General features: G+C 50.1%; 7 protein-coding genes across 7 annotated transcripts; 3 read left to right on the top strand and 4 right to left on the bottom strand.

Annotated features, from left to right (window-relative positions):
* Positions 1-592: 592 nt before the first annotated feature.
* FPRO_08372 (uncharacterized protein) lies at positions 593-2,380 on the bottom strand (the record flags this gene model as incomplete). Its single annotated transcript, XM_031222033.1, has 1 exon — positions 593-2,380. One exon carries the CDS (start codon positions 2,378-2,380, stop codon positions 593-595), a length of 1,788 nt encoding a protein of 595 aa, XP_031087532.1.
* A 1,854-nt stretch (positions 2,381-4,234) lies between these two features.
* Positions 4,235-6,143, top strand: FPRO_08371 (uncharacterized protein; the record flags this gene model as incomplete). The annotated part of the gene is made up of 7 exons (XM_031222032.1): positions 4,235-4,427; positions 4,481-4,673; positions 4,726-4,849; positions 4,904-4,994; positions 5,044-5,104; positions 5,153-5,513; positions 5,562-6,143. 7 exons carry the CDS (start codon positions 4,235-4,237, stop codon positions 6,141-6,143), a joined length of 1,605 nt encoding a protein of 534 aa, XP_031087531.1.
* Positions 6,144-8,491: 2,348 nt separating this feature from the next.
* Positions 8,492-9,357, top strand: FPRO_08370 (uncharacterized protein; the record flags this gene model as incomplete). Its single annotated transcript, XM_031222031.1, has 2 exons — positions 8,492-8,668; positions 8,722-9,357. The coding sequence occupies 2 exons, from the start codon at positions 8,492-8,494 to the stop codon at positions 9,355-9,357; spliced, it is 813 nt and encodes a 270-aa protein (XP_031087530.1).
* Positions 9,358-10,110: 753 nt separating this feature from the next.
* FPRO_08369 (uncharacterized protein) lies at positions 10,111-11,862 on the bottom strand (the record flags this gene model as incomplete). The annotated part of the gene is made up of 2 exons (XM_031222030.1): positions 10,111-11,118; positions 11,209-11,862. 2 exons carry the CDS (start codon positions 11,860-11,862, stop codon positions 10,111-10,113), a joined length of 1,662 nt encoding a protein of 553 aa, XP_031087529.1.
* A 1,591-nt stretch (positions 11,863-13,453) lies between these two features.
* Positions 13,454-15,028, bottom strand: FPRO_08368 (uncharacterized protein; the record flags this gene model as incomplete). Its single annotated transcript, XM_031222029.1, has 1 exon — positions 13,454-15,028. The coding sequence occupies one exon, from the start codon at positions 15,026-15,028 to the stop codon at positions 13,454-13,456; it is 1,575 nt and encodes a 524-aa protein (XP_031087528.1).
* A 1,134-nt stretch (positions 15,029-16,162) lies between these two features.
* Positions 16,163-17,514, top strand: FPRO_08367 (putative MDH1-malate dehydrogenase precursor, mitochondrial; the record flags this gene model as incomplete). Its single annotated transcript, XM_031222028.1, has 3 exons — positions 16,163-16,216; positions 16,393-16,510; positions 16,676-17,514. 3 exons carry the CDS (start codon positions 16,163-16,165, stop codon positions 17,512-17,514), a joined length of 1,011 nt encoding a protein of 336 aa, XP_031087527.1.
* A 611-nt stretch (positions 17,515-18,125) lies between these two features.
* Positions 18,126-22,185, bottom strand: FPRO_08366 (putative SPF1-P-type ATPase-unknown function; the record flags this gene model as incomplete). The annotated part of the gene is made up of 3 exons (XM_031222027.1): positions 18,126-18,657; positions 18,712-21,773; positions 21,829-22,185. The coding sequence occupies 3 exons, from the start codon at positions 22,183-22,185 to the stop codon at positions 18,126-18,128; spliced, it is 3,951 nt and encodes a 1,316-aa protein (XP_031087526.1).
* Positions 22,186-22,759: the final 574 nt, after the last annotated feature.

Here is a 22,759-nt window from a genome sequence, read left to right as displayed (position 1 = left end):
AAGTTTACTTAGTAAGGTTGTGGCGGGCAAGTGACTTGGAGTTAGAGAGGTCCAGAGCCGGGGTCGCGACCGGGAGGGGACCGCGCCGAAGTCGAGCGATCGTCAATGGCCGGTATAAGCAATGATAACAACAAGATTATTACGAGCTAACTTGAACCCGAACCGTGCCTTTTTGTGCTGCTTGTTCAATCCGCAAGTGCCAGAGCAAAGAAAAAGATATCCAGAAAACTGCCACAACGCGAGCTCAGGACTTTTTGTCCGAGTCCCTGCTATGTGACGCGCTCTTCCAGAAGGCTGGGCTGAGGGACCTGCCGATGGGTCTTTAGTTCAAGGGCCCTACCTACCTAGGGAACTGCTGACGGTACTGTAGACGCGGGACTGCCGCTAGACCGCTGAACTGCCCATCACACGGCAGTGGTTCCACTGATCCAAGCATTGGATGGCCGATTTGATTGACAGTGAGCCTCTGAACAAACACGCGACGAGATCGATTAAAGCACCTAATGCAAGCACCCAACTTGTATCTCAAAAGGGCTACTAATTCTATTAAAAACACACTATTTAGAATCGAAAACGGACAATTCACCTCTCTTCAGATATCGACCAGCACGTCAAACAGTTTCTGGAAATCAGATGGAACTCCCAGGCCCGTGATCGCATCCCAGCCCTTTGCTGCCGGCCAGCCTCCTGGGCTGCCACCCTTTCTGAAATCGCACGATCGGCTCTCTCCTTTGGTAACATCCTGGAGAGCTGCTTGCACTTCCTCCGAATATAGAACTTCATTGAGCCAGCCCAACACTTCTTTGCCTTTTCGAACACGCGCGTCGTTAACAAGCGCAAGCATAGCTGCGACGACAGGCGCACTTGCGCTGGTGCCTCTAAGACCAACTGCCTGTCCTTTCAAGCGAGTGATGAAACTAGTGGCCGAAATCGAAATGTCAGGCACTCCTCGGTTGCTGGCGTTATAGTGGCCGTCGAGATGGCCATCAAGAGCCTTGACATAGCTCTTGATGGAAGAATCCTGCCACTTCTCGCGAGGGAAGTACTGAGAGAAGCCGCCTCCACTGAACTCAGCACCTTCAAAGGGTTCGACCCCAGAAGTGACGCCGCCAACGCTTGTGACCCATGGACAAGTTGCGGGGAATACAGACATGGTAACGTCCTTGTCGCTACCGTCATTGGTTCGACAGGTTGAGTTGCTTGCTCCCTTTGCACCACCATCACCAGAAGCTGCCACAATGGTTGTACCACGTGCTGTCAGAAGACCGAGCAAGGAGCAAACACGCTCGGCGTACTTGCGAGGAACTGAGACTTCGTTATCGCCATAAGAGATGGAGAGGACGTGAGGGATCTCATCATCAGAGAGATCAAGAAGATAATCGAGGAATTCAAGATAGGGTTCATTGTCGTTATACTCCTCGGGAAGTTCTTCACCTTCGTCGCCCAAGGTAGGCCCACGGCCATCGGCAAGATAGTAAGTGATGTTAGTCGGATAGCCCAGGGCCATACCATATTGAACATCAAGAGCTGCCTCATTTCCTGAGTCAAAAAGTTCTTGCGAGTTGTTCGCACCATTAATCAACTGGACCGAGAAGTTGTAACGGGCTTCGTAAAGGGGCTTTGCATAGATTCTGAGAAAGTCGTTGCTGTCTTCGTAGTTGGCGTTCTCCTCCAGGAAACCAGCAATACCGAAGCGAATTTGAGAGCTACCATTATAAGCAGGGGAGCTGATGTTGTATTGCTCACGGAGACAGTCGGGGGTAACAGCCCGACTGCAAGGAGTGGCACGCTTCTCGAGCTGTAGGCTTTCAAGCATGCTTGGTGTCAGAGCTGGATCCGGAGTGGTGAGTTCCTTCTTGGGTCGCATGAAGTTGGCAATCGGGTGAATGAAGATGACGGCATCGGCAACGGATTCAGGTACCGAATATTGGTTTGTCCGAAGAACAGGCTTTTGGTCCTCAAACTTGTAAAAGCCAATTTTGGTATCGAGTAGATCTTCCGCTGCTTTGACAGTTGTCTTGACATGAATCCAATCTTTGTCCGACGTTGCCTTTGCTGCGACTCCTTTACTCTTCAGCCATCCCAGTACCTGGCCGACATCTTTTTGATCCGGATCTCGGAGGGCGAGTGCCTCTTTTTGGGTGAGGTGGTCCTGTGTGTATTTCCCAGATGTACAATCGCGTCTTCGTAGGTTCGTCTTCAGGTTGTCGATATCAGGCTGTCGCAAAGCGATAGAGAGCCGCAACGTATGGCTAGGATCGACAGCCTGGTCGATCTTTTCCCATCCGACTGGAAGGACAGAAGTATCTTCGACTTTGACAAATTTAGCCGTACTGAAACCAGCCAGGGCCAAGGCTGTCAAGAATATCATAGGAACCATGGTCCTACTTAACACAACCAGTGTGTGAGAAAAGTATTAAAGCAAGAACTGGATCTTGTAATGTGAAAAACTGATCAGAAGATTATTGTGTAGGTGTAAAGACGGGAGGTGCCGTGTGTCGAATGAAGTGATTGTTATCCCTTCTTCCAAGTTCCCAGTAACAACTGTATGCGAGAACCCTTCCTTCCGATCGACGAAACAAACACAACATGGTCTGTGAAACGACGCGGCATTGTCTATAATTTGTATGCTACCAACAACTCCACTACCATAAGGGGATCGCTGCAATGCCGTCATAATAACGGGGTCCAGTAGCTAAAAATGGCGGATCTGAAACTTCATCTCTTCACATTAAAGCGGGTTTATAATAAAGGGAGGCGTTTTCTCGTGTTGCTTGCACATCACAATATGGAGCTTTGAACTCCAAACAGGGCAATTAAATCGCATATTGAGCATTTGAAAGCGGAAATTTTGCTAAGCGAAGGAAAGAGAGTTTATAGCTGAGTCGTGCAGGCAACTTGTTTGTCCAGTTATAGCTTTATCTTGGAGGTTGTTGGGTTAATAGTCTGGAGTATGATGCCATGAAATGGATCTTTTCAGCAGACTGAGTTGATGCTAACGGCTTCCGGTATCGGCTCCACCGAGTTTCTTTCGACCCCACTCGTGGAAGTGGATCTCACGTGTCTGATCACCTGACGATAGTCGCTGGTGTTTCCAGGCGGGGCAGCAACAGCGGGGAGTACCATCGAGCCTCAAAATTTCCAGATGGACCGATGAACTCCCCGCTACACAACGCCACGCTCTTCTTGTCATGATATCTTATTATCCACAGAAGCCGAGGTTGTGCAGAGACTCCCGTTTGTATTTCCAACACAATGTTCCGTAAAAATACCGCATAACTTCGGGCTTAATAGCCTTGCAAACTCCGACGTCTACCAGTCTTGATCGACCATGGATGAATAGAAACTACTGCACCTGTAGGGGCCGGCTCAACTATCCGCTTTGATCTCAGCCCAGAGACTTCAACTTTCTTGACAGGGCGAGGAGAGCCAAGACTCAGAACGCTCAATCAACTCCGCCTTGTTCGCCCCCATCCGCCGCTAGCTTCAAGTGATGATGCTCAAGAACCTGTGATTTGTTCTCTTGCTGTCAAAGGGTGCAACTCATCGTTCCCGAGTCACCTCAGACCCATTTGTGCGCAGTCAAGTCCACCAACCAATATCCACCATGTTGCAGGATTCTTTGGCCTTTCAAGCTCCACAGCCGATGGTCCGAAGAAAGTGACGACGACCCGAAGACGCTAGTGATTCTCGTCGAGACTACTCTCACTGTATTGGTCAACAAGTTTCTTCATCCTGGTCTCGGGTCACTGGTGGCTTCATCGTGGGGTTTGCAATTGGTCAAAGAAACTACATACCGCAATTCTTATGCATCTTAACCCAGCCGTTTCATTTGAGCTTACACGCTGTGTGCGTGGGATTAATTGTTACCCACGGCTTCACGCCAATTAAGATGGACGTCTGTCTATCGTGCATGCTCTCCCCGGAGTTGCTCAGGCATCCAGCTCACCCAGAAGTCAGCTGTGGATGTGACATCTCCGCTGTTAGACCCAGAGAAGCGTGGGTGCAAAACCAGCAGGGTTTTATTTCAGCAGCTCGTTTCGAGAGCCATGTATGCTTAAAAACTTGGGCCTATGCTCGGATTCTCGATCCAACTTTTCTCTCTTCTTTCTCCCTCAACCCATCTGCCCATCTGTTTCTGTGTCTTTCAACATCAAACTTTGAGTAACCTCTTCATATTCACAGTGTTTATTTGTTACTATTGTTCCTTGCAGACCATACGTGACCTCCCATAATGACTGCTTCTGAACATCTGAATGTTTTCAAGGGCCCTGAGTCGGTTCGCAACTATTTCGATCCTGAACAATCACCACCTTTGCCCCTTGTTGAGATCCCTAATAGCCTCAACCCATACCGTCAAGATGGTGTCCGAATATATGCCAAGATGATGACCATGCACCCTGCAACAAACGTCAAGGTGATGCCAGGTTAGTGCTTCATTCTCACACAAAACCACCGAGTATGTAACTGATTCCCGCAGCTATGAACTTGTTAGAAAAGGGTGTGCAGCCCGGTAAGACAAAGACAATCGTCGAGAGCAGCTCGGGTTCAACTGTCATCTCAATGGCCATGGTTGCTCGCGCTTTTCATGGCATCGACGACGTCCACGCTTATCTCAGCAACAAGACAAGCGAGACAAAGCTGCGCATGATGCAATTCTTTGGCCTCAACGTGTAAGAAACCTAGCAAATATGGCCTTGGAGACAATTGCTAACACATAAGAAGGACTCTGTTCGGCGGACCTGCTCAGCCTACACCTGTTGATGAGCGAGGTGGTATCCGAGCTGCAGCTCGAAAGGACGCAGAATCTGAGTCTGTGTGCAGTCCCAACCAATACATCAACGACGATGTGAGTTCTGTGCTATAATTTGGGCCATGGAAAACTAGAACTAACAGCTTGTAGAACTGGAAAGCTCATGTGCGATGGACTGGTCCTCAGATTCACCGTCAGCTCCCCGAGATCAATGTGATCGCCGCGTCGATGGGCACAGCTGGTAAGGCCAATTTCCCCCCCATTCAGTCCGTTAGTTAACATCTGTACAGGCACTATGACCGGACTAGGTACTTATTTCAAGCAAGCCAAGCCTTCTGTGTACAGAATTGCGTGAGTCCACTGCTCTGAGCGGACAAGAATGAGAACTAATGTCCATAGCGTCTGTACCAACGCTGGAGAACGTGTCCCTGGCCCTCGAGAATATTCGTTAATGAGTGAGGTTGAGTTCCCATACCTCACATCTCACGATGCTCTCGAGGAGGTTGGCGCGCCAGACTCATACTCGCTTTCATTGGACCTTACTCGACAGGGTATTGTCTGTGGCCCCTCATCGGGCTTCACGTTGAAGGGATTGTTCCAACGTATTGAAAAGCACAAGCAAGAGGGCACACTATCAAATCTCGCTGGCCCTGATGGTGAGATTCACTGCGTTTTTATGTGTTGCGATCTACCCTTTCAATACTTGAATGAGTATTTCCAGAACTTGGGTCCTGAGAAATTCAGCCCTCTTCGCAATGAGGTACGTCAGATGGTTTCATTATGGGGAGGATTAAGCTGACAGACTCAGCGTTTGAGGAACGTTGATCTTTACCGCTATGATGATGCCTGGGAGCTCGACTCTTTGACTGCTCTATCTAACTACTTCACCATTCACCCTCTGGGTACTCATGACACGGTTCTGTCACTCGCAGACCAGATCGACAAGGCTTTGACACCTTCTGCCAATACTCAGATTCTCGATTTCCGATGTTCCTCAGATTATGATGCTTTCCATCTCCCGAACTCAGTCAATATGCCCCTCGATGTACTTCGAAATGGACTTTCCAGCGGTAGTCCATTCGCCAATCCTGCCGATGACTGCGCCATGCTCGAGGAGCTCTGGCTAGAGCTTGAGAGCCTCTTCAATGTCAAGGACAAGGCCGGTAACCGAAATGCTAGCGCTGCAGCTCTCATGTCCATCCTTCGAGGAAAGAGAGTCTTGACACTGTGCTACGATGGTGACAGCTCTCGTGTTGCCAACAGCGTCCTTCGTGCCAAGGGTGTTGAGGCAGAGTGCATCCGCGGTGGCTACAGCGCTCTCGCCAAGTTGCAGATGCCATGTAATGACACGTGCGAGGTTGTGTCTGTTCCCGTTTCTGTTGAGGTCTGAGCTGGAGTATCTTCAAACTGCTTGCTAGTATTTGGATTCATCATTTCTTTCACACATGAGATCCGGCCGGACGTGCTGTGGGCATCCGGGGCCGGCCGATGTCAGCAAGACATCGGAGTTGAGCTGTACAGGAGTTGTTCTTTCTTTTTGCCTGATTACGATTTATGACCGAGATATAAAAGAGTATAGTCGCTGGTTAGTGCAAGCTTCAACGCCACAACGCCATGCGAATGGAGAGGTCAAAACCAGAAGTGCAGTGGGTTTCTGGGTTTTGCGATGGATTTTCTTCAGTACGAAATATACGAAATTGCAGAGACCCATGGCTATCATAACTTCGACCCTGTGAATAAGAGCCCTCTGTAGCAAAGTTTTCAGTGAAGTTCACGATGCTGACAGCAAACTCCCGAGAGCGGCAGTATATGGGCTCTATCGCATTCAATATGACCCAGCTTGAGAGATCATCCATCCTTCTAGCGAAGTTCTAGAAGGGTTATGGAATAATTCTAGAAGAGATGGGCTGATTTCGTGGATGTTGTTGGCGCCCCGCGAAACGTGTGGCGATAATGACTTATGCATTCCTCACAGGCATAGTCATGGCTGGAATAGGTAATTCAAGCTCCGACGAGCCAACGTCTAGGCTTATACCGTCAGTGAGGGTGTTGAAGATAGTGTGGTTTGGAAGGAATGTAGAGGGAAGTAAGAGTGCTTGTCTCAGCATAACAAATAACCTACAGGCGGACGGACGGACGGACGGGAGATTGACTCAAACAGAACTCTTACATAGAGGAAGGCCTGGAAAGGTAGTCTGACATGTGTCAAAATACACAGCTTATTGTGCCTTAGAGCCAGTTTATTCGGTTAAGATGAAGATCAGTGAATCATCACCAATCTACGACAGCACCAACACCGGCATTGCTTCACTTTGACACATCAGAGGCAACGGAAGAACAACATCCATTATTTAGCCCCTAGTTACAAGTTCGAACAGTTAAAGTTCCCGTTCCTGCATCCATTTCATAAGCCACAGTCCATAAACTCCAGTAGTGCAAGTTACAAAGTCTCGACTTGGCGATAGCAGACCCATCGAAGATGCAAGGAATGAGGGACGGGTGAGCCGGTTTCCTAGCGTAAAACACCAACCGGTAACTAAACGCCAGGCACAGGTCATATGATCTGCAGTGACAGCACGTCTTATCTTTGACGCCGCTGGATACAGCCTTACTGGTAAGCTTATAAGGGATGGGGCTTAAGTGAAACGCCTCTGTGAGTGTGTATTTGAGTCAGTTTATTGGGGGTTCCTGAGGCAGAAGAGACAGGGGGAAGAGAATAGAGATGGATAATGGCTGTTTGAGGATTATCACCACAACGGCCAACTAACATTCCAGAATAGAACGATTTACCGATACATCGGAAAGATGGGCATTGGCAATTCTGTCAAAAAGCTTGATAGTCTCCTAAAACACATTCTTTTGAACCGCATTATTCCCCTTTCAGTCCCCAGACCGCCTCCACGCCAAAAGCGTCAATAGTTCACTTCCGCATTCGACCATGCGGCGTCAAACTCGATATCCCCACTGAATAGTTCTCCCCGGGCCTCTTTTCTATGCCCGATGAGTATTCTTCTCCTTGAAGGCTTGGAGCTAGAAGAACTCAGGAGTATTGTCGCCGAATTGAAGGCATTAGATACAACGTTTAACGGTCCATGCTGAACAATTTGCATTATCGTCATACAAGCGACCAGATGAATACCCTTGCTTCCAGATCGTCGGGATGAGGCGTCACACATGTCTCAGAAGTCTCAGGGTCTAAGCGAACCAACAAACCAAAGACGCCTGACATTTCTGTATCCGAAACAATCAGCAGCCCTGCATCGAATCATGTCACCAATAGAACCGCTGCACGTAACGCAGAATCATCTGTTTAACACCACCTCATAATTAGAAACAATATACACACTTCAAAGCGCCTAATAAAACCCTTAACTCTAAACCAGGCACGAACAAACATGCCGCCCTAGAACAGGCCATGGCGTCGGTCGAAGCCGTATCACATCCCCCCCCGTCTAAAGAGTCTAGCCTAAAGCTTATATCCTCTCGAACCAACTATTGAAATGGGGGGGGAGGGTTGCGTACTTCGTAGAATATGGGCACAGTACAGGGGCCTTGTGGATATAAACTCGAGCCTTGCCCAACCCATTCTCAAGAGTGAAGAAGAGAAGACGGAGCGCGGTTGATAGTGTCTCACTTTGATACACATCACGTTTAACATTCTTTCATTTTTCTTTCTCTTTTTCAATTTGTATACCACATCACACTCCTTTTCTTCAACATCAATCATTCATCGCCATGATGAAGTCTCGACGAACTCAACGATCCAAGTCTCTCCCTAACAATCAATCGCCCAAGAGATCATTCTTTTCTATCATTTCTCGCCGACTTTCTCTTAGCTCCAGACGACGCGCCGACTCTGTTCGCTTGTATGACGACAGTGAAGATGATGACACCGTCCAAGTGATTCCTCAAGAGGTAATAAGCCCCCAGTTCCCCTTTCAACGGTCCTTTCTGACATATCTTCATAGATTCAGCCACCCACACAATCTCGCTTTTCTAGACGAGCCTCCCGCTTCTGGTCTACCTCAGCTGCCAATCAATTCGACGACGATGACTCTTCGCCTCAATCGCCCACATATCCCGCCTATGGGGGCGCTTATGTTCCCCGACACGCTGCAAGCGACTTCTCAAAGACAGCTTCCAACCGCCTCACCATGATGGCAGAGGCAGATGAGACAACTCTCTGTTCATACAACTTTCGCACCAACAGGACTACCAGAAGCTTCGGCACAGACGATGAGCTCGACGTGGACCATCGGGAACAAGCCCTCAATGCCCTTACTGCCAGACGTAGTATCGCCCTCTCGAGCGAATCAAGCAGTGAGAGCACCAACGACTATACTCTTTTCTTGGCCGACGCTGCGACTGGCTCTGATGCGCGACGACGAAGGTCTGCTGCTGCATGGGCTGAGCTCGAGCACAGAGCAACAGCTGCGAGTCGAAGGATCAGCGGCACGGATTTTCTCATGGGTCGACCAGGGCGCACGCAGAATAGTTATCTGGGCTTGCCTGGCAGTGCATATGACTCTTCCAGGCCAGCAAGCTCGGTTGCTGTGAGCATCACCGAGTATATCAGACCAGCACAGACTGGCAGGGTTTGGTGATGGTTCTGTCCCCAGAGTACAAAAACCAAGTATGAGATGTGACATATGACTGAGTGGAAATCTTCGTTAGGCGTTCTTGGGCTGGCGTTATATGCAATATCAGAGTGTAAATCTGGCTAGGGTTATCCAGGTGAAACCCAAATGGCTTTTGACCACAAGCGCGACTGCGCACACTTAAGACCAAAATAAACCACCTTCTCTTTTGATCAGTCCGATCGTGACTGGGCCTCGTTCAAGCGGCCAAAAATCGGTATATGCTGAGCATGACTGGGCAAAGTCTTCAGTGAAGGAGTCGGGCCACGGATGCAGTGTGGTATTGATAGATGCCACAGCGCTATATATGAAACCAATTGCCTCAAACGCCAATTTTGTCATGGCGATATTCGCGATATCGCGGGACACATGATTCGTCTCATGCCTTCATGCAAGAAGCTCTGCTATCCCATTATACACAAATGAGTATCCAACCATGGTCAGATGCACCATACCGTAGTTAAACAAGCTGGTCTGTAGCAACACAGACCGATATAATACTCCAAGGCCACAAATGCCCACCCGTGCCGTAACTCCTCTCATGCCATTCTGCACCGACAGTGATAGGCTCTTTACACTTTCGTAACTTGGCTCTCAGAAGGGCATAATATGACAAGTCGCGAGAAACGCGGCATGAAGATACCTGAAAAACAGACCCCTAGGTGGTAAGGCAACCCGAACAAGCGGCGCCTATTATGGCCACGCATATATATCGTCCCCTTATGACTGCACGACTCCCGCGACAGCCCGTCTTGGAATCAGAATCTCCTCATCATCAGAGCTGTCGGCTGCCTCCACGCTCGCCTTGTCCAGCATCCTTTCTATATCCTCATCTCTCAGTGGTTTTCTTGTTTTCCCGCTCCCTAGCCCGATACCACTTGGCAAAGAGAGAGTCCCTCTTAATTGACTTCGGCTACCAATGGTTCGCCTTCTAGGTGCTGCCCTGTTCTGTGCAGCATAATGTTGCTGTGGTGAATCCAGGTCCATTGGTGATCCAGGTGGCGGGGCCATGGGTGATTTATCATAAGGAGCTTTTCGCGTTTGCTGAGGTTGCCGCTGTGATGTGGGAAGCGGTTTTCTCGGCCCTGAAGGCAACGCGTGTCGCGGGGGAGGGGGTCGAGCCATACCAGCATTTGGCCCCGGTGATCCCGCTGGAGAGAAAGCGTGCTTCAGATTGGCAGAGTTGCCTGGACTACTCATGAACAACAAAGTCTCAATAGCATCTTGTTCCCTAACATTTTGATGCGGTGACATGAGAACAGGGTCGCCCATGACGCGTGATTTGGGCCCATGCGGCACAGTTGAGGGTTGACCAGGCGTGTGAGGTGAAGCGGAATGAGAATGTGTCAACATGTTCGGAGTTCGATTGGGGTGGGAGTTGCGGCGTGGGTTCGCATGGGAGTTAGGCACGAGGACTGACGGCCTGATGGGTGCTGGAGGCGCCAGTGCAGGCTTGTTCCAAGATGAACTTGGAGGTGTATTTGATTTTCGACGTTGGCTAGCAGCGCCGTATGGATGTGGTAGAGGAGCTGACGAGGACGGTGGGTTGCTCATGGGTATTCGAGGGCTTGCCGAGGAACCCTGTCGGTTATGTATTGTCGACGTGGTTGAAACTGGAGATGCGGCCTGGGACGCCATATTCTCGACTTCTTCAAGTGAGTTTGATTGCCAACCCTTGTTAACCTTGATCATGGCATATGACAGACGCGTCTTTAACTCGTTGGACAACTAGAACAAGCGTGTTAGTCGTGGGTTCACAAGCGATTGATCACGTCCTTGAACGGAGACGCGGTTCTCGGGAGATCGCATTCGACATACCTCTCCAATATGGCCACCTGCTGCTGATGTCCTGCTCACAGCGCTTGGGTTTCTTGAATGGCCCTTCACGGGACTCTGGCTATCCGTCCGGCTTTTAACCTCTCCATCGGCCATTCGCTTCCGTGAATTTGTGGGATCTGTTGCGATTCTGTGCTGAGCAGCAGCAATCTCTGACAGCTGTAACAACTGACTGTCCTGACTTGACGGGCCGGGTGCGCAGTTGCTGGCATCGCTGGCTGGAGGTGTGAATGCGGGATCTGTAGAAGTGGTCATGGTGGTCTCTTGCGAATCGGTGTTTGAGTGCGGATGGCTCTGCGTAGAGCCATCGTCGCGGTCGACAGAGGTGCGCTGCATTTTGGCGATAGCTGCGACAACGACGGCATGGGCGGTTGTAGTTCCCGCTGTTGAATCAACAGCAATATCGCTGGCAGGCGTAGGCGATATCGATGCAATCGGATTTGAGTGGGAGGCTCGCGAGAGCGCGTCGGCCTGGGGTGGTACCGCGAAATCCCCACCTTGTCGCGCTCTCGCAACCGTCGCTGGGACTGTCTCAGCGGGAGCGTCCAGTCGGGTATCTGCCGCCTTGAACGGGGGAGGAGGCGCAATGCGATTGTTATCCAGCGCAATTTCAACCAGAGGCTGATTTGGACTCATGACAGGAATAGGAAGCCTCCGGGTTTGGAGTTGTGAACGTTGTTAGGGCGAAGATAAAGTCGCTGAAGAGGGACCACAATTGGAGGGATTCCAGAACGTGTAAGCCTAGCACGTAGATCCGCTGTACAAGTGAACCCTCACTTTTAGTTAGGTGCTGGAGAGTGCAGACCGACAACTGAAGTGGAGGGCGACGTACACGTTAGAGGGCCCCAGAGAGAAGGGTCTAGGGTCTAGACAGATGCTGAGACTGACCACGCGGCGGGAAATCCGGGCCAACAAGGGAGCTAGGGAATAATTGGGGGTTTGACGATTTGATACGATATCCAATGTTGTCTTGTTTGTTTACGATGATTCGACATGGAGCAGTAATTAGATGAATTTGAAAGTGATGAAGTGAAAATTCAGCAAGAAGCCCAAAAAAGATAGATGTGAGCTGTAGCGAGTCAACCTACTGAATTAAGTTACCATTTAATAACACCTGCCCACTGGTGGTTTGCGGTTTGGCATGGTCTCAACGCGGTCTGATACGCGACTTGAACTTGACTCGAGCACAGAAAATACCTTAAAATGTGCGGCTGCATGGGACCCGAGAAGCCAAGCCCAGACCCGAAATCTGCTAAAGATACACTAAACTTTAGTGGCTGCAGGGTTGTCCTCGGCCAACTTGCAGGCGTTCATCCGCTGAAGTTACAGCACTGACTTTACCTTCTCTTCAGTTGCACAAGCCAGTCAGGTCGCGTGCTAGAATCATGTAACAACAGAAGATAGGATGATACTGTAGGCACGGGAGCGTTTAGTCTAATGAGTCCTTCAACGGTGCGATGGGAGGGCCATGATCTGAGGTGTCCATTAAAGACCTCATTCCCACTCATGCACCTCGAAAATACAAAAAAGCCGCGTGGCGCTGCAAGGTTTTGGGAGGGCTTTTGAGAACTGATGGAATAAGGAGCTTGCGCAACGCGCGTAGGCATCAGTATAAACATCCACGACATGATTATTGGAGTAGAGCAGCACATGACACTGTAGCAAATCATTTTCGACATCATACCTCAGCTTGAATCCAGACGAACGAGTACAACAGCAATGACCTCACCCCTGTAACCCCAACTTCGCCTGTCCCCCTCATTCAATGGGACCCCATGACACGCTCGGGCCAGCTAGAGACGTTGATGACGCGAGATCACGTGGCAATAGTAGGCCATCTAAAGGTGAAAAGAAAACTCAGGACTTTGACCCCAAATGACAAAAAGGCTTAGACAATTTAGCATGAACTTAGTATAAGTTTTGCCTGAGTTTAGGATACTTTTGACAAGTTTATTTTGACATCATGTATCAAGGTCCGCTGTTTTCTTGCTCCCGGAGAACCATTATGATAGTATGTAGTACATTGATCGTCCACTTACAACGGTACCTAGATACAGTCTGGGACACGACATTAATGGGAGAATTCTTGGAAAATCAGGGTTTTAGGTCTTCTATTTCAATTATGAATTCTATCGTAATTTAGCGGATCACCCTTTGCACTGAACGTCTATCATGGTATGGAAAATGTCTATCTTTCCCAGATATGAGTTTCATCATGGCCGCATAATCATCCACAAGCTGGCTCATCACTTCTATCATGCCCTTGAACGCCTCCATCCAAAATCACTTCCTCATTATTATTCAGATCGTGCTGGACCCTCTGCCATCCCTTCTTCTTTCTCGATTCTCTTCCCTCGACCTCCGCACCCTTGCCCTTGGCATCAAACACAGGCTTGATCAGCGCTCCCAGGAGAGGATTGCCGCTGAAGGCTCCACCGCCTCTTCCACTGTTCTTGTTCGCTGATGTCTCCCCAAGTGCGCCGTTGTCGACAGGGTCCTCGTCGGACTCAGGAGTCACAGGTCTTTCGACAGCTGCCATCTTGCGAACAACCTTGCCGCCAACCACGTCAATGCTCACAACCTGCTTTCGCTTCTCGTAGTCTGGCCGCGCGTTCCACTCCATTTCTCGAAGCACTTTCTGTTGACGCTTCAATTCTCTCGCTCTCTCCTCAGGAGTTGCCCACATGCTGCCTGTCCCTGTAAGCGCTCCACCAACATCAAAGTCAGCAGCCTCATCGCGGACTGTCGTTCGCCTGGCATTTTGTGCTTGGAAATTGAGAAGCTTGTCACGATGCGCACGAGCCTTGGCTTCAGCGTCGCTTAGTGAAGCGCCGTCGTTGCCGCGTGGTTGAGTAAACGGCGCTGGAGTCTTGGCAACGTCAGCACGGCGATTGGCGTCTCGGTTGGCTGCCATTCGCTCGCGGCCTCGCTCATCCTTGAGCTCCCGGACCATGGCTTGGACGTCATCTGGCGTCAACAGAGGGCTACCGCAGAACGTGCAAGGTCCGAGACCTTCCTTCATGCATATAACCTTGCCGCATGAGAGACAATTTGGCGCAGCGCCTTGAAGAGGGTGTCTTGTAGCGACACAGTTGCACTTCCTAGACTTGGAATTCTCCAGTGTAGGATTTGTTGAGATTTCCAGCGCCCTGATAGCTGCGTCGAGATCAGAAATGGCAGTCGAAGCTCCAGCCATCGGCATGCCTCCAGCTATAGATATCTTCGTGCTTGTAGCTGGCTTTGGTGTAGAACTTCTTGATACAGGCGTAGATTTAGGTTTGGGTTTCGATGGCCCTTCCCCTATAAGATAGCCAGCTGATGCATGCTGCTTAGGTGGAGGCTTTGCGACAGGCTTAGGGTCTGGTTTCGGCGTGTTCGATCGTGAAGCATTGTTACTGCTGGGTGCGCTCGAACGCTGAGGGATGTAGTCAAGGCTCAGATCCTTCTTGCTGTAAGTTGTACCCGCAGGTGCAGCATATTCGTTGACCTGTCTTGCTTGCGGTGTGTGAATATTTGCCTTCTTCTTCTTTGGCTGCCGTTTCGCCTTGGGTACAGCCTCGATATTCTGTGATTCGGGTTCAGGCGGTGCAGCGGCACTGGAGTACGACGAGCTCCCAGGGGCCGAAGTTTGCCGTCGGGCGTTAAACGACGATATAAACTCGATGGCCTGTGGAGAGTCTCCTAGGAGGTTTCCAAAATGCTCTGCAGCTTCTGTTGTGGAGAGAGTCGAGGCGTAATCTAGTATCTGTTTAAGCTCCTCGTCGGGAAGCGGTAACAGCTGCGACAGCTGTGCGATCGACATGTCTCGTTGTTCTCGTGAGATAAGGGGCTCCTTAAAGCTTTCTGGATCTTGAATGTGGCTAAGCGACTGGCTTCTTTTCGCTGACAGTGAAGAGCGAAAGTTATTAAAAACGGAATGTTGACGTCGTTGAAGAAGATAGCTTGAAGCTCCCCCACCAAACCTCTTAGCCCCTCAAGAGGTTTAAGAGCGTCCTGTTTGCTGACTCACACGCCGACTTTTGCCCTTCAGTCCCTCCGTCTTGATGGAGTTTCCATTTCATAACAAATCAACCGCGTTTGAACATTTGAGATTCTCTTTTGACCCATTGGTGCCTTGAGGAATAACCTTTCAGTTAACTTTGACTGGCTTTGACAGTTGTCTACCCGGGTTAATCAGCTAAGAAATAAATTCACCATGAATGCAACATGGCATTAGTGCTCGGCTCTTTGTCGTATACCGTACACGTGCAATTGTTTTATGACAGCTTTTCTGTCTTTCCGAGGTACCCGTAGAAATCTGATATGAACCATCATGTGGTTCTACGAGCGTACAGCCATTGATCCGCTTTATGCTGGATGCTCATGGCGCATGGATCCATGAGTGCAGCAATTCGGTGCAAGTCGAGGGAAGCTTCTTACAGTACCGGATGAATGGATAAGTGAATGATGTCGAAGCGAGCCAACCAGACAACCAGGATGCTCAACTAATGCAGTCTCGGTTTGCTTGATTCACTGACATATTCCACCTAAGATCTAGTGATCAGATGGCCTAGACAAAGTGATTGGCAGCGCCATAACCTTGGGACCTCTATGTTTACTGAGAGTATATGTAGCCGTCAGATATTTCAAAATTCAAGAGATTTGCTATATGATCATAGCTGGTATTTCATCATGCAAGAGGTTCTTGTCTGGTCTTCCGTGTCTTCTCAAAAATCGAAATTCCGAGCCTCCTCCGCTCCGGCCCCTCAGCTCGATGCGCTAAACCTGAAGGGGCATAATATGCCTTGAATTGCGTCGCACTGGAGCTTCCCATCCTCCTCCTTCCGGGTCTCCCTCCCCGTATTTAAAGTGCTCATCGCCAACCTCTTCTTCTTTCCACCCGCATCCCGTCTTTTCTTACCCTTTTCTCCAATTGAAGAGTTAATCAATCGCAAAAATGTTCGCCGCTTCTCGTATCCAGCGCCGTGCTTTCTCGGCCACCGCCCGTGACGTAAGTTTAATGCCCTCACTCATGAGCGCAGCGTTTTGTGCCTTTTGTGGTTTTTTTCCTCTTCACCGACCGACACCGGCCCGGCTGTTGGGGGGCCATCATGAGATCAGATTTGAGCTTCAGAAAAGCCGAAATTGTTTCAATACTTCCATCAAGTACTGACATGCCTTCTATAGCTCTCCAAGGTCACCGTTCTCGGTGCTGCCGGTGGCATTGGCCAGCCTCTCTCTCTTCTGCTCAAGATGAACCCCCGCGTCACTGACCTCGCTCTCTACGATATCCGTGGCGGACCCGGTACGTAACGACATTAGCAGATTCTTTCGGTCGGGGTCAAAACAATTGCAAATTGGCACAAACGAGAATCGAGCAACGATCATGTTGACCACGTTCGCTCTAACTCAATTCGCCTTTGTTGCCACCTCGCAAGATCTGGACCACCAGCTAACAAGAGAAATGCAGGTGTTGCTGCTGACATCTCTCACGTCAACACCAAGTCCACCGTCAAGGGCTACGAGCCCAACGCTGCCGGACTCAAGGAGGCTCTCTCTGGTGCCGAGGTTGTCCTCATCCCCGCTGGTGTTCCCCGCAAGCCCGGTATGACCCGTGACGATCTCTTCAACACCAACGCCTCCATCGTCCGCGACCTCGCCAAGGCCGCTGCTCAGGCTGCTCCCAAGGCCAAGCTCCTGATCATCTCCAACCCCGTCAACTCTACCGTCCCAATCGTCAAGGAGGTTTTCAAGGCTGAGGGTGTCTACAACCCCAAGACCCTCTTCGGTGTCACCACCCTCGATGTTGTCCGTGCCTCCCGATTCGTTTCCGAGATTAAGGGCACCGACCCCAAGGACGAGAACATCACCGTTGTCGGTGGCCACTCCGGTGTCACCATCGTTCCTCTCTTCTCTCAGTCCAACCACCCCGACCTCTCTTCCAACGCTGAGCTCGTCAAGCGTGTCCAGTTCGGTGGTGACGAGGTTGTCAAGGCCAAGGACGGCGCTGGCTCTGCCACTCTTTCCATGGCCATGGCTGGTGCCCGCATGGCTGACTCCATCCTCCGCGCTGTCCAGGGCGAGAAGGGTGTCATTGAGCCCTCTTTCGTCGAGTCTCCTCTCTACAAGGACCAGGGTATTGAGTTCTTCAGCTCCAAGGTTGAGCTCGGCCCCGAGGGTGTTGAGAAGATTCACCCTCTCGGCAAGCTCGATGCCAACGAGGAGAAGCTCGTTGACGCTGCTCTCGTCGACCTCAAGAAGAACATCGAGAAGGGCGTTGCCTTCGTTGCCTCCAACCCTCCCAAATAAATGGTCTCTGGGCTCATTTCGAGCTTTTAGAGAACGACCTAGATTAAGAGAACTGGGTATTGTGGCGAAAAGGAGAAAAAAGGATAGAGGTAAACTCTCAGTACGGATGTCTTTCGTGTGAGGATCGGGAATAAGAGGCGGGGTGTATGAGCGATTGATATACCCATGCTTTTCTTCCTATTGTTCTACCACCTCTATAGACTTGGAAATCCGGTCTGTGTCTGTACTATAGCAATGAATGAAAAAAATACCCCAAGAGATTGTATCCTTAGTGACTGAATTTGACTAGCAAGCGAATGCCAGTACTACAATCAGAAATAACCAGTCCTGGACTTGGTGGTACTAACTGCATCGTTACAATGAATCATAGCCTTTGGCTGTTTAAACGAATGGTCACTTTAGGCCTCAAATGCAATTAAAATAATCGGTTGTGTTCATGATCAAGTCTACCCATCAATAGTATACACCTCCAAATTGGCCGGCTCCTAACTTCCCCAGCCTGCCCAACCCTAATAATTTCCTCCTGTCTATGATATAGTATGCTTACTCTAAAGCCTCTCATGAGATCTAAACCAAAATCTCAATCATCTCATTATGATTGAGTAAGACTATTAAGTTCTTCCAGCTCGCCACTCCTCAATCTTTCTTCGTCGCTCCTCGACTTTGCGCTCAAACTCGGCAACCTTCTCGAGTCTCTTCTGCTCCTCTTCCTCGTCCTTCTTCTTCTGGGCGGCGGCGCGGCGAACAGCCTCCCTCTCCAGCTGCTCAGGTCGTCGCTCGGCAATATCGCGAGGTCGGTAATCACTGAAGAACTTCTTCAAGCTGACCTCGATAAGCCAGCAAGCAGCGTAGTCGATGACCATGACAGCGGTCATGTTGGTCTTGAACTCGTCCGAGAAAGGAACAAGCTTCATACCCTCGTTGATGTCGGGGAAGAGCTCAAGAGCACAGGCAAAAGCAAGTCCGGAGACACCAACGATACCATAGAACATACCCTTGTTCTCGGAGAGAGATTCACGGAAGGGACGGCCTTGATAATTGATGGCGAAGGTGGAGATTTGCTGGATAAGCTGGAGAAGGTAGACGGCAGAGTTGAGCAGAGATGGAGCAAATTCAGCCTCAAGATCAACATCCTCAGAGCGACTATAACATGTTAGCTATTATATCAGAGTCATGTAGAATGGAGCGTTAACTTACGGGGCAAGTCTATCGCAGAGTCGGGCGATGTAGATCAGAGTGACGATGTGAACAGCAAACTGTCCCAGAATCGAGCCGATGATATAAACGTTGAAGATGTTGGGCTGAGGACGTTCCTTGCTAAGGCCCTCGACGACACGAGCGCGAGAAATACTGAGGAAGCAAACCGACATGAGCATACCACTGATGGTATACTGTGTGTCACCAAATTTGATACCCTCAAGATACAAGACGGACAAGGAATAAGCGGTAATAAGACAGTTGAGGGCGAGAATCTTGTACATCTGGATAGTGGCAACAAGAGTGCAACGGCCCTGGCGGATGATGTTGGGGACAGCAACGACGTTTCGGAGTTTGGATGTGAAAGGTGCAGCAACTGAGGCATCGCCAAGTTTGAGAGTAGGGGGCTCGTCATCTCCCAATTCAGCCTCCATCATACCAGACGCAAGCTTGTCAGCGAAACCGGCGGCCTTCTTAGCAGCCTCGCCTTGACGGTTGGCGTGAGGACCAGCATCCATAAGAGCCTGAGCGCCAGGAGAGGTGATGGTTTCGTAATCGAAGCCTTGCGACTTGGCGTATTCCTCGGGGGTGACGTTCTTCTTCTGAGCTTCACGCTCAATAGCCTTCTGAAACTGAGGGTTCTGAGGTCCAGGGGGGTAAAGGTGGGCAATCAAAGCAGGGACAGGAGGATTAGGTTGGTTGAAGCGCTTCATGAGATCACATTGCTTCTGATACATCTCCTTCATCTTGGTGTTTCGGGAATGTTCGGCAATACGAGTGAGATCTTCAGGTGTTCCGTTCAACAGAGCAATACCAATGTGAGCCTGCTTTAAAGCACCGACATCGTTGGTACCGTCACCAGCCATCAGAGTGTAGTAACCCATATCCTTGAGACCAAGAAGAATATCCTCCTTTTGCTTGGGGGAAACACGAGCGTAGACCCAGGTATGACGCAGAATCTCATTCCAGGCAACTTGTCCCTTGAACTTGGCAAGAGCATAACCGGTAACGCAGATATCCTTGGAGCGAATGATCTCGGGATCAATGGGCTTGGTGGGGTCGACCTTGATGCTGACCTTATCGTCAACACTCTTCCAGACGAGCTTGTCACCGTTGGAGTTATCTTCGGGGGCATCAAGGATAAGGACGTCACGATCGACGATCTCAACCTCACGAGCGACATGTACGGCGGTAAGGGGGTTGTCTCCAGTAATCATGACCACGCGATGGCTGCTCTCGTTCAACATCTGGACAGCCTCTTTGGCATCATCCTTGAGAGGGCAGTGCAGGACGAGGAAACCGGCGAATGTCAAATCAGACTCAACCTTCTCGCGCTTCAGATCATTGATCTTTCCAGAACCAAGCTCAGTATCGATGGTAAGTTGCTTGTAGGCGAGAGCCAGAACACGGGAACCCTTGCGAGTGAAGTACTTATAAGTCTCCTCATAGTCATCGGGGATAACCTTGAGCATCTTCTGGATGGTCTCGGGCGCACCCTTGACGCCAGCAAAAGTACCCTTGATCTTGCGTCCAGTCTTGATATCGTTTCCGTGAACCATAGCAACAGAACTTTGGCGCTTGAGGGCAGAAGAGAATTGGAATCGGCGCTTGATCTGAACGGTACCATGTGTGCTTCCAGCCTTATTGGTGCTCATAAGGGTATCGTTGCGACCAAGAGTCCAGCCAAGAGATGTTAGAGTAGCCTTCTCCATGGGGTCACCAACGATGTCTCCCTCGTCAAGCTTGACAAGGGCGTGGGCGGTTGCAAGAACCAGCTTGGTCTCGAGAGAAGCCTCTGTGACAGCAGTCATGGTAGAGTGAGCACCATCCTCCTCCTTGGTGTCCTTGATCTCATCTTCGTGTCCAAGAGCCAGACCAGCGATACCCTCTACGACAAGATCCTCGCCAGTCAGGGTACCTGTTTTGTCAAAGCAGGCCACATCAACACGGCCAGCGAAAGGGATTCGGAAGGGTTCAGTACAGAAGATAGCCAGCTTAGCCAGAGCTGCCAAACTGGTGTTGACGGCAAGACTAAGCTCCATGGGAAGCTCAGGGGGGACGACACTGGTAACAATCAAGACACAGTCGAGCATGAGCTTAGAGCGCTTGCGATCCTTGCGAACACCCTCATCCCAAACATACCAAGCGGCAGCAATGGCGAAGATCAGAAGGAACAGAATGAAGAAGAGAGCCTCGGCGTTGTTGGCAGATACTCGTTCAGTTGAATAGATCATAGTTCGAACCAGGTTACCCTGGGAAGTCTCAAAACCAGTCTTCATGACGATGGCCATGGCGCCGTTATCCGGGGGAGGTGGAACACCAGAGGAAAGCTTAGGCTTCTCCTGGTCAGGGTTTCCGTGCGTGATCTGGAGAACCTTGGTACCACCCCACAAGAAAGCATTCTTGTCAAGACCTTCGGCGTCCAGAGGAACATCGGAGGGTCGAAGCTGGATGGAGTCCTTGAGGAGAGGAGTACTCTCGCCGGAAAGCATAGCCTCGTTAACAATAGCGGTACCTTCGACCAAGAGCATATCACAAGCAACACCACTATCCTCCTTGGTTCGGTTGACAGAGGCAAGGTCACCAGGGAGAAGCTCGTCGCTCTGTACCTCGGTCCACTTGCCCAGACGGAACACCCACATATCGTAGGGCTTGATGCTCATGCCACGGAACTCGTTTAGTGTGCGCTGACGCTGCCAGACGACAGTGCTCTCGAACACGACAAGCATGAAGAGAGTAAAGAGCGAATAATACCAGTACTCATCAAGCATCCAAAGCCCAACACAGAAGATCTGGAAGACGAAGAATGGGGCGACTGCGTGCTCCTTGAAGAGCTCGGTGAAGGTGGGAACGGGAATATCGAAAGCGTTCTTGCCATAGTGTTGCTCAATTCGCGATAACTCAGTCTGGGTTTGGATACCCTTGGAAGTCTGAAAGTGGCCGATAGAAGGCTTAGGCTCGACATCGATATCGTACTTGAGGGTAGTGAAAGACTTGGTAGTGGTATCGTAGAGGAATCGCCGCTTCTGGAAGAGGAACGAGGTGTTGAGCTTGCCACCAGCCTGCAACGACGATGTTAGTAATTTGAGTTGTTTCTGAATATCAAAATCTCCCCACCTTATCGCGAACAAGCTTGCAAATCTCGGCGGAACCGGCGTTTGCGATAGGGATGACCTTGATCAACTCCGCACTCTCGATATCCTTAGCCTTAGAGGCCTTGAACTTGCCCTCAAGATCAACACTCCAATGTGTGCTGAGCCAGACAAGAGACTGCAGAGTGATGATAGTTCCAACCCAGACAACAGTCCATTCCTCCGCACCGATGTACTTTTCGTAGAGCTCGGGGCTCAAGTAAAATGCGAAGAAGATGGGCCAGATAATAGTAAAGGGCCAGATGTATGCGTGGAAATGGAATGACAACGGGCGCAGCAGCTCGGCGTGCTTGATCTGGGGGTTGTCGACGAGGGGTGCCATGATGGGCGAAAGGGGTCGAGATAGGCGTATCTCGATCTGAGGAGTATTTTCGAGTTTCAACTATATCATTAGATAGAATATTTGACTCTCTTCGAGTTTTTGCGGTTGTTTGCCCGCCGAGTGGCTAAATTTCCCAATTTCTTGGTTGCAACCTGCAAGTCGCGATCTGTACTTTTCGTCGAGGTAATCGATGGGTTTGGCCCACGCCACGCTTAGTACGGTATGGACCGGCGTCTCGGAGCTTGTCATCCACCGATAGCGTCACGTGAGGCCTTACGGCACGCCATTTGTTTCCAAAAGTCTCCATTGCCTTCTCAACAATACCAGTAGCTGCCTCAGCACTTTTTCAGCGGGAGACTTAATCTAGGCTTAATGCTGCACGATTCAGGCCGATGAGGAATTAATGTTTTTGAAAACGCAGCAACATCAGTTGAATCCCATCGAGACATCAGAGGACAGCCCAGTAACAAGGAAGATACTTAAAGAAATGTCTCAGACCCAAACCTGAATCAGGGCACTATTTTCAATCTCTTGGATCTAATCTTATCAAATCTTATGTCTATGCAGCCAATAA

The sequence above is a fragment of the Fusarium proliferatum genome (genome assembly GCF_900067095.1).
Source record: "Fusarium proliferatum ET1 genome assembly, contig: FPRO_scaffold011, whole genome shotgun sequence".
NCBI classification, from domain to species: Eukaryota; Fungi; Ascomycota; class Sordariomycetes; order Hypocreales; family Nectriaceae; genus Fusarium; species Fusarium proliferatum.
The sequence above is the reverse complement of the archived record's forward strand: the minus strand, read 5'-3'. Positions and strand labels throughout refer to the sequence as shown.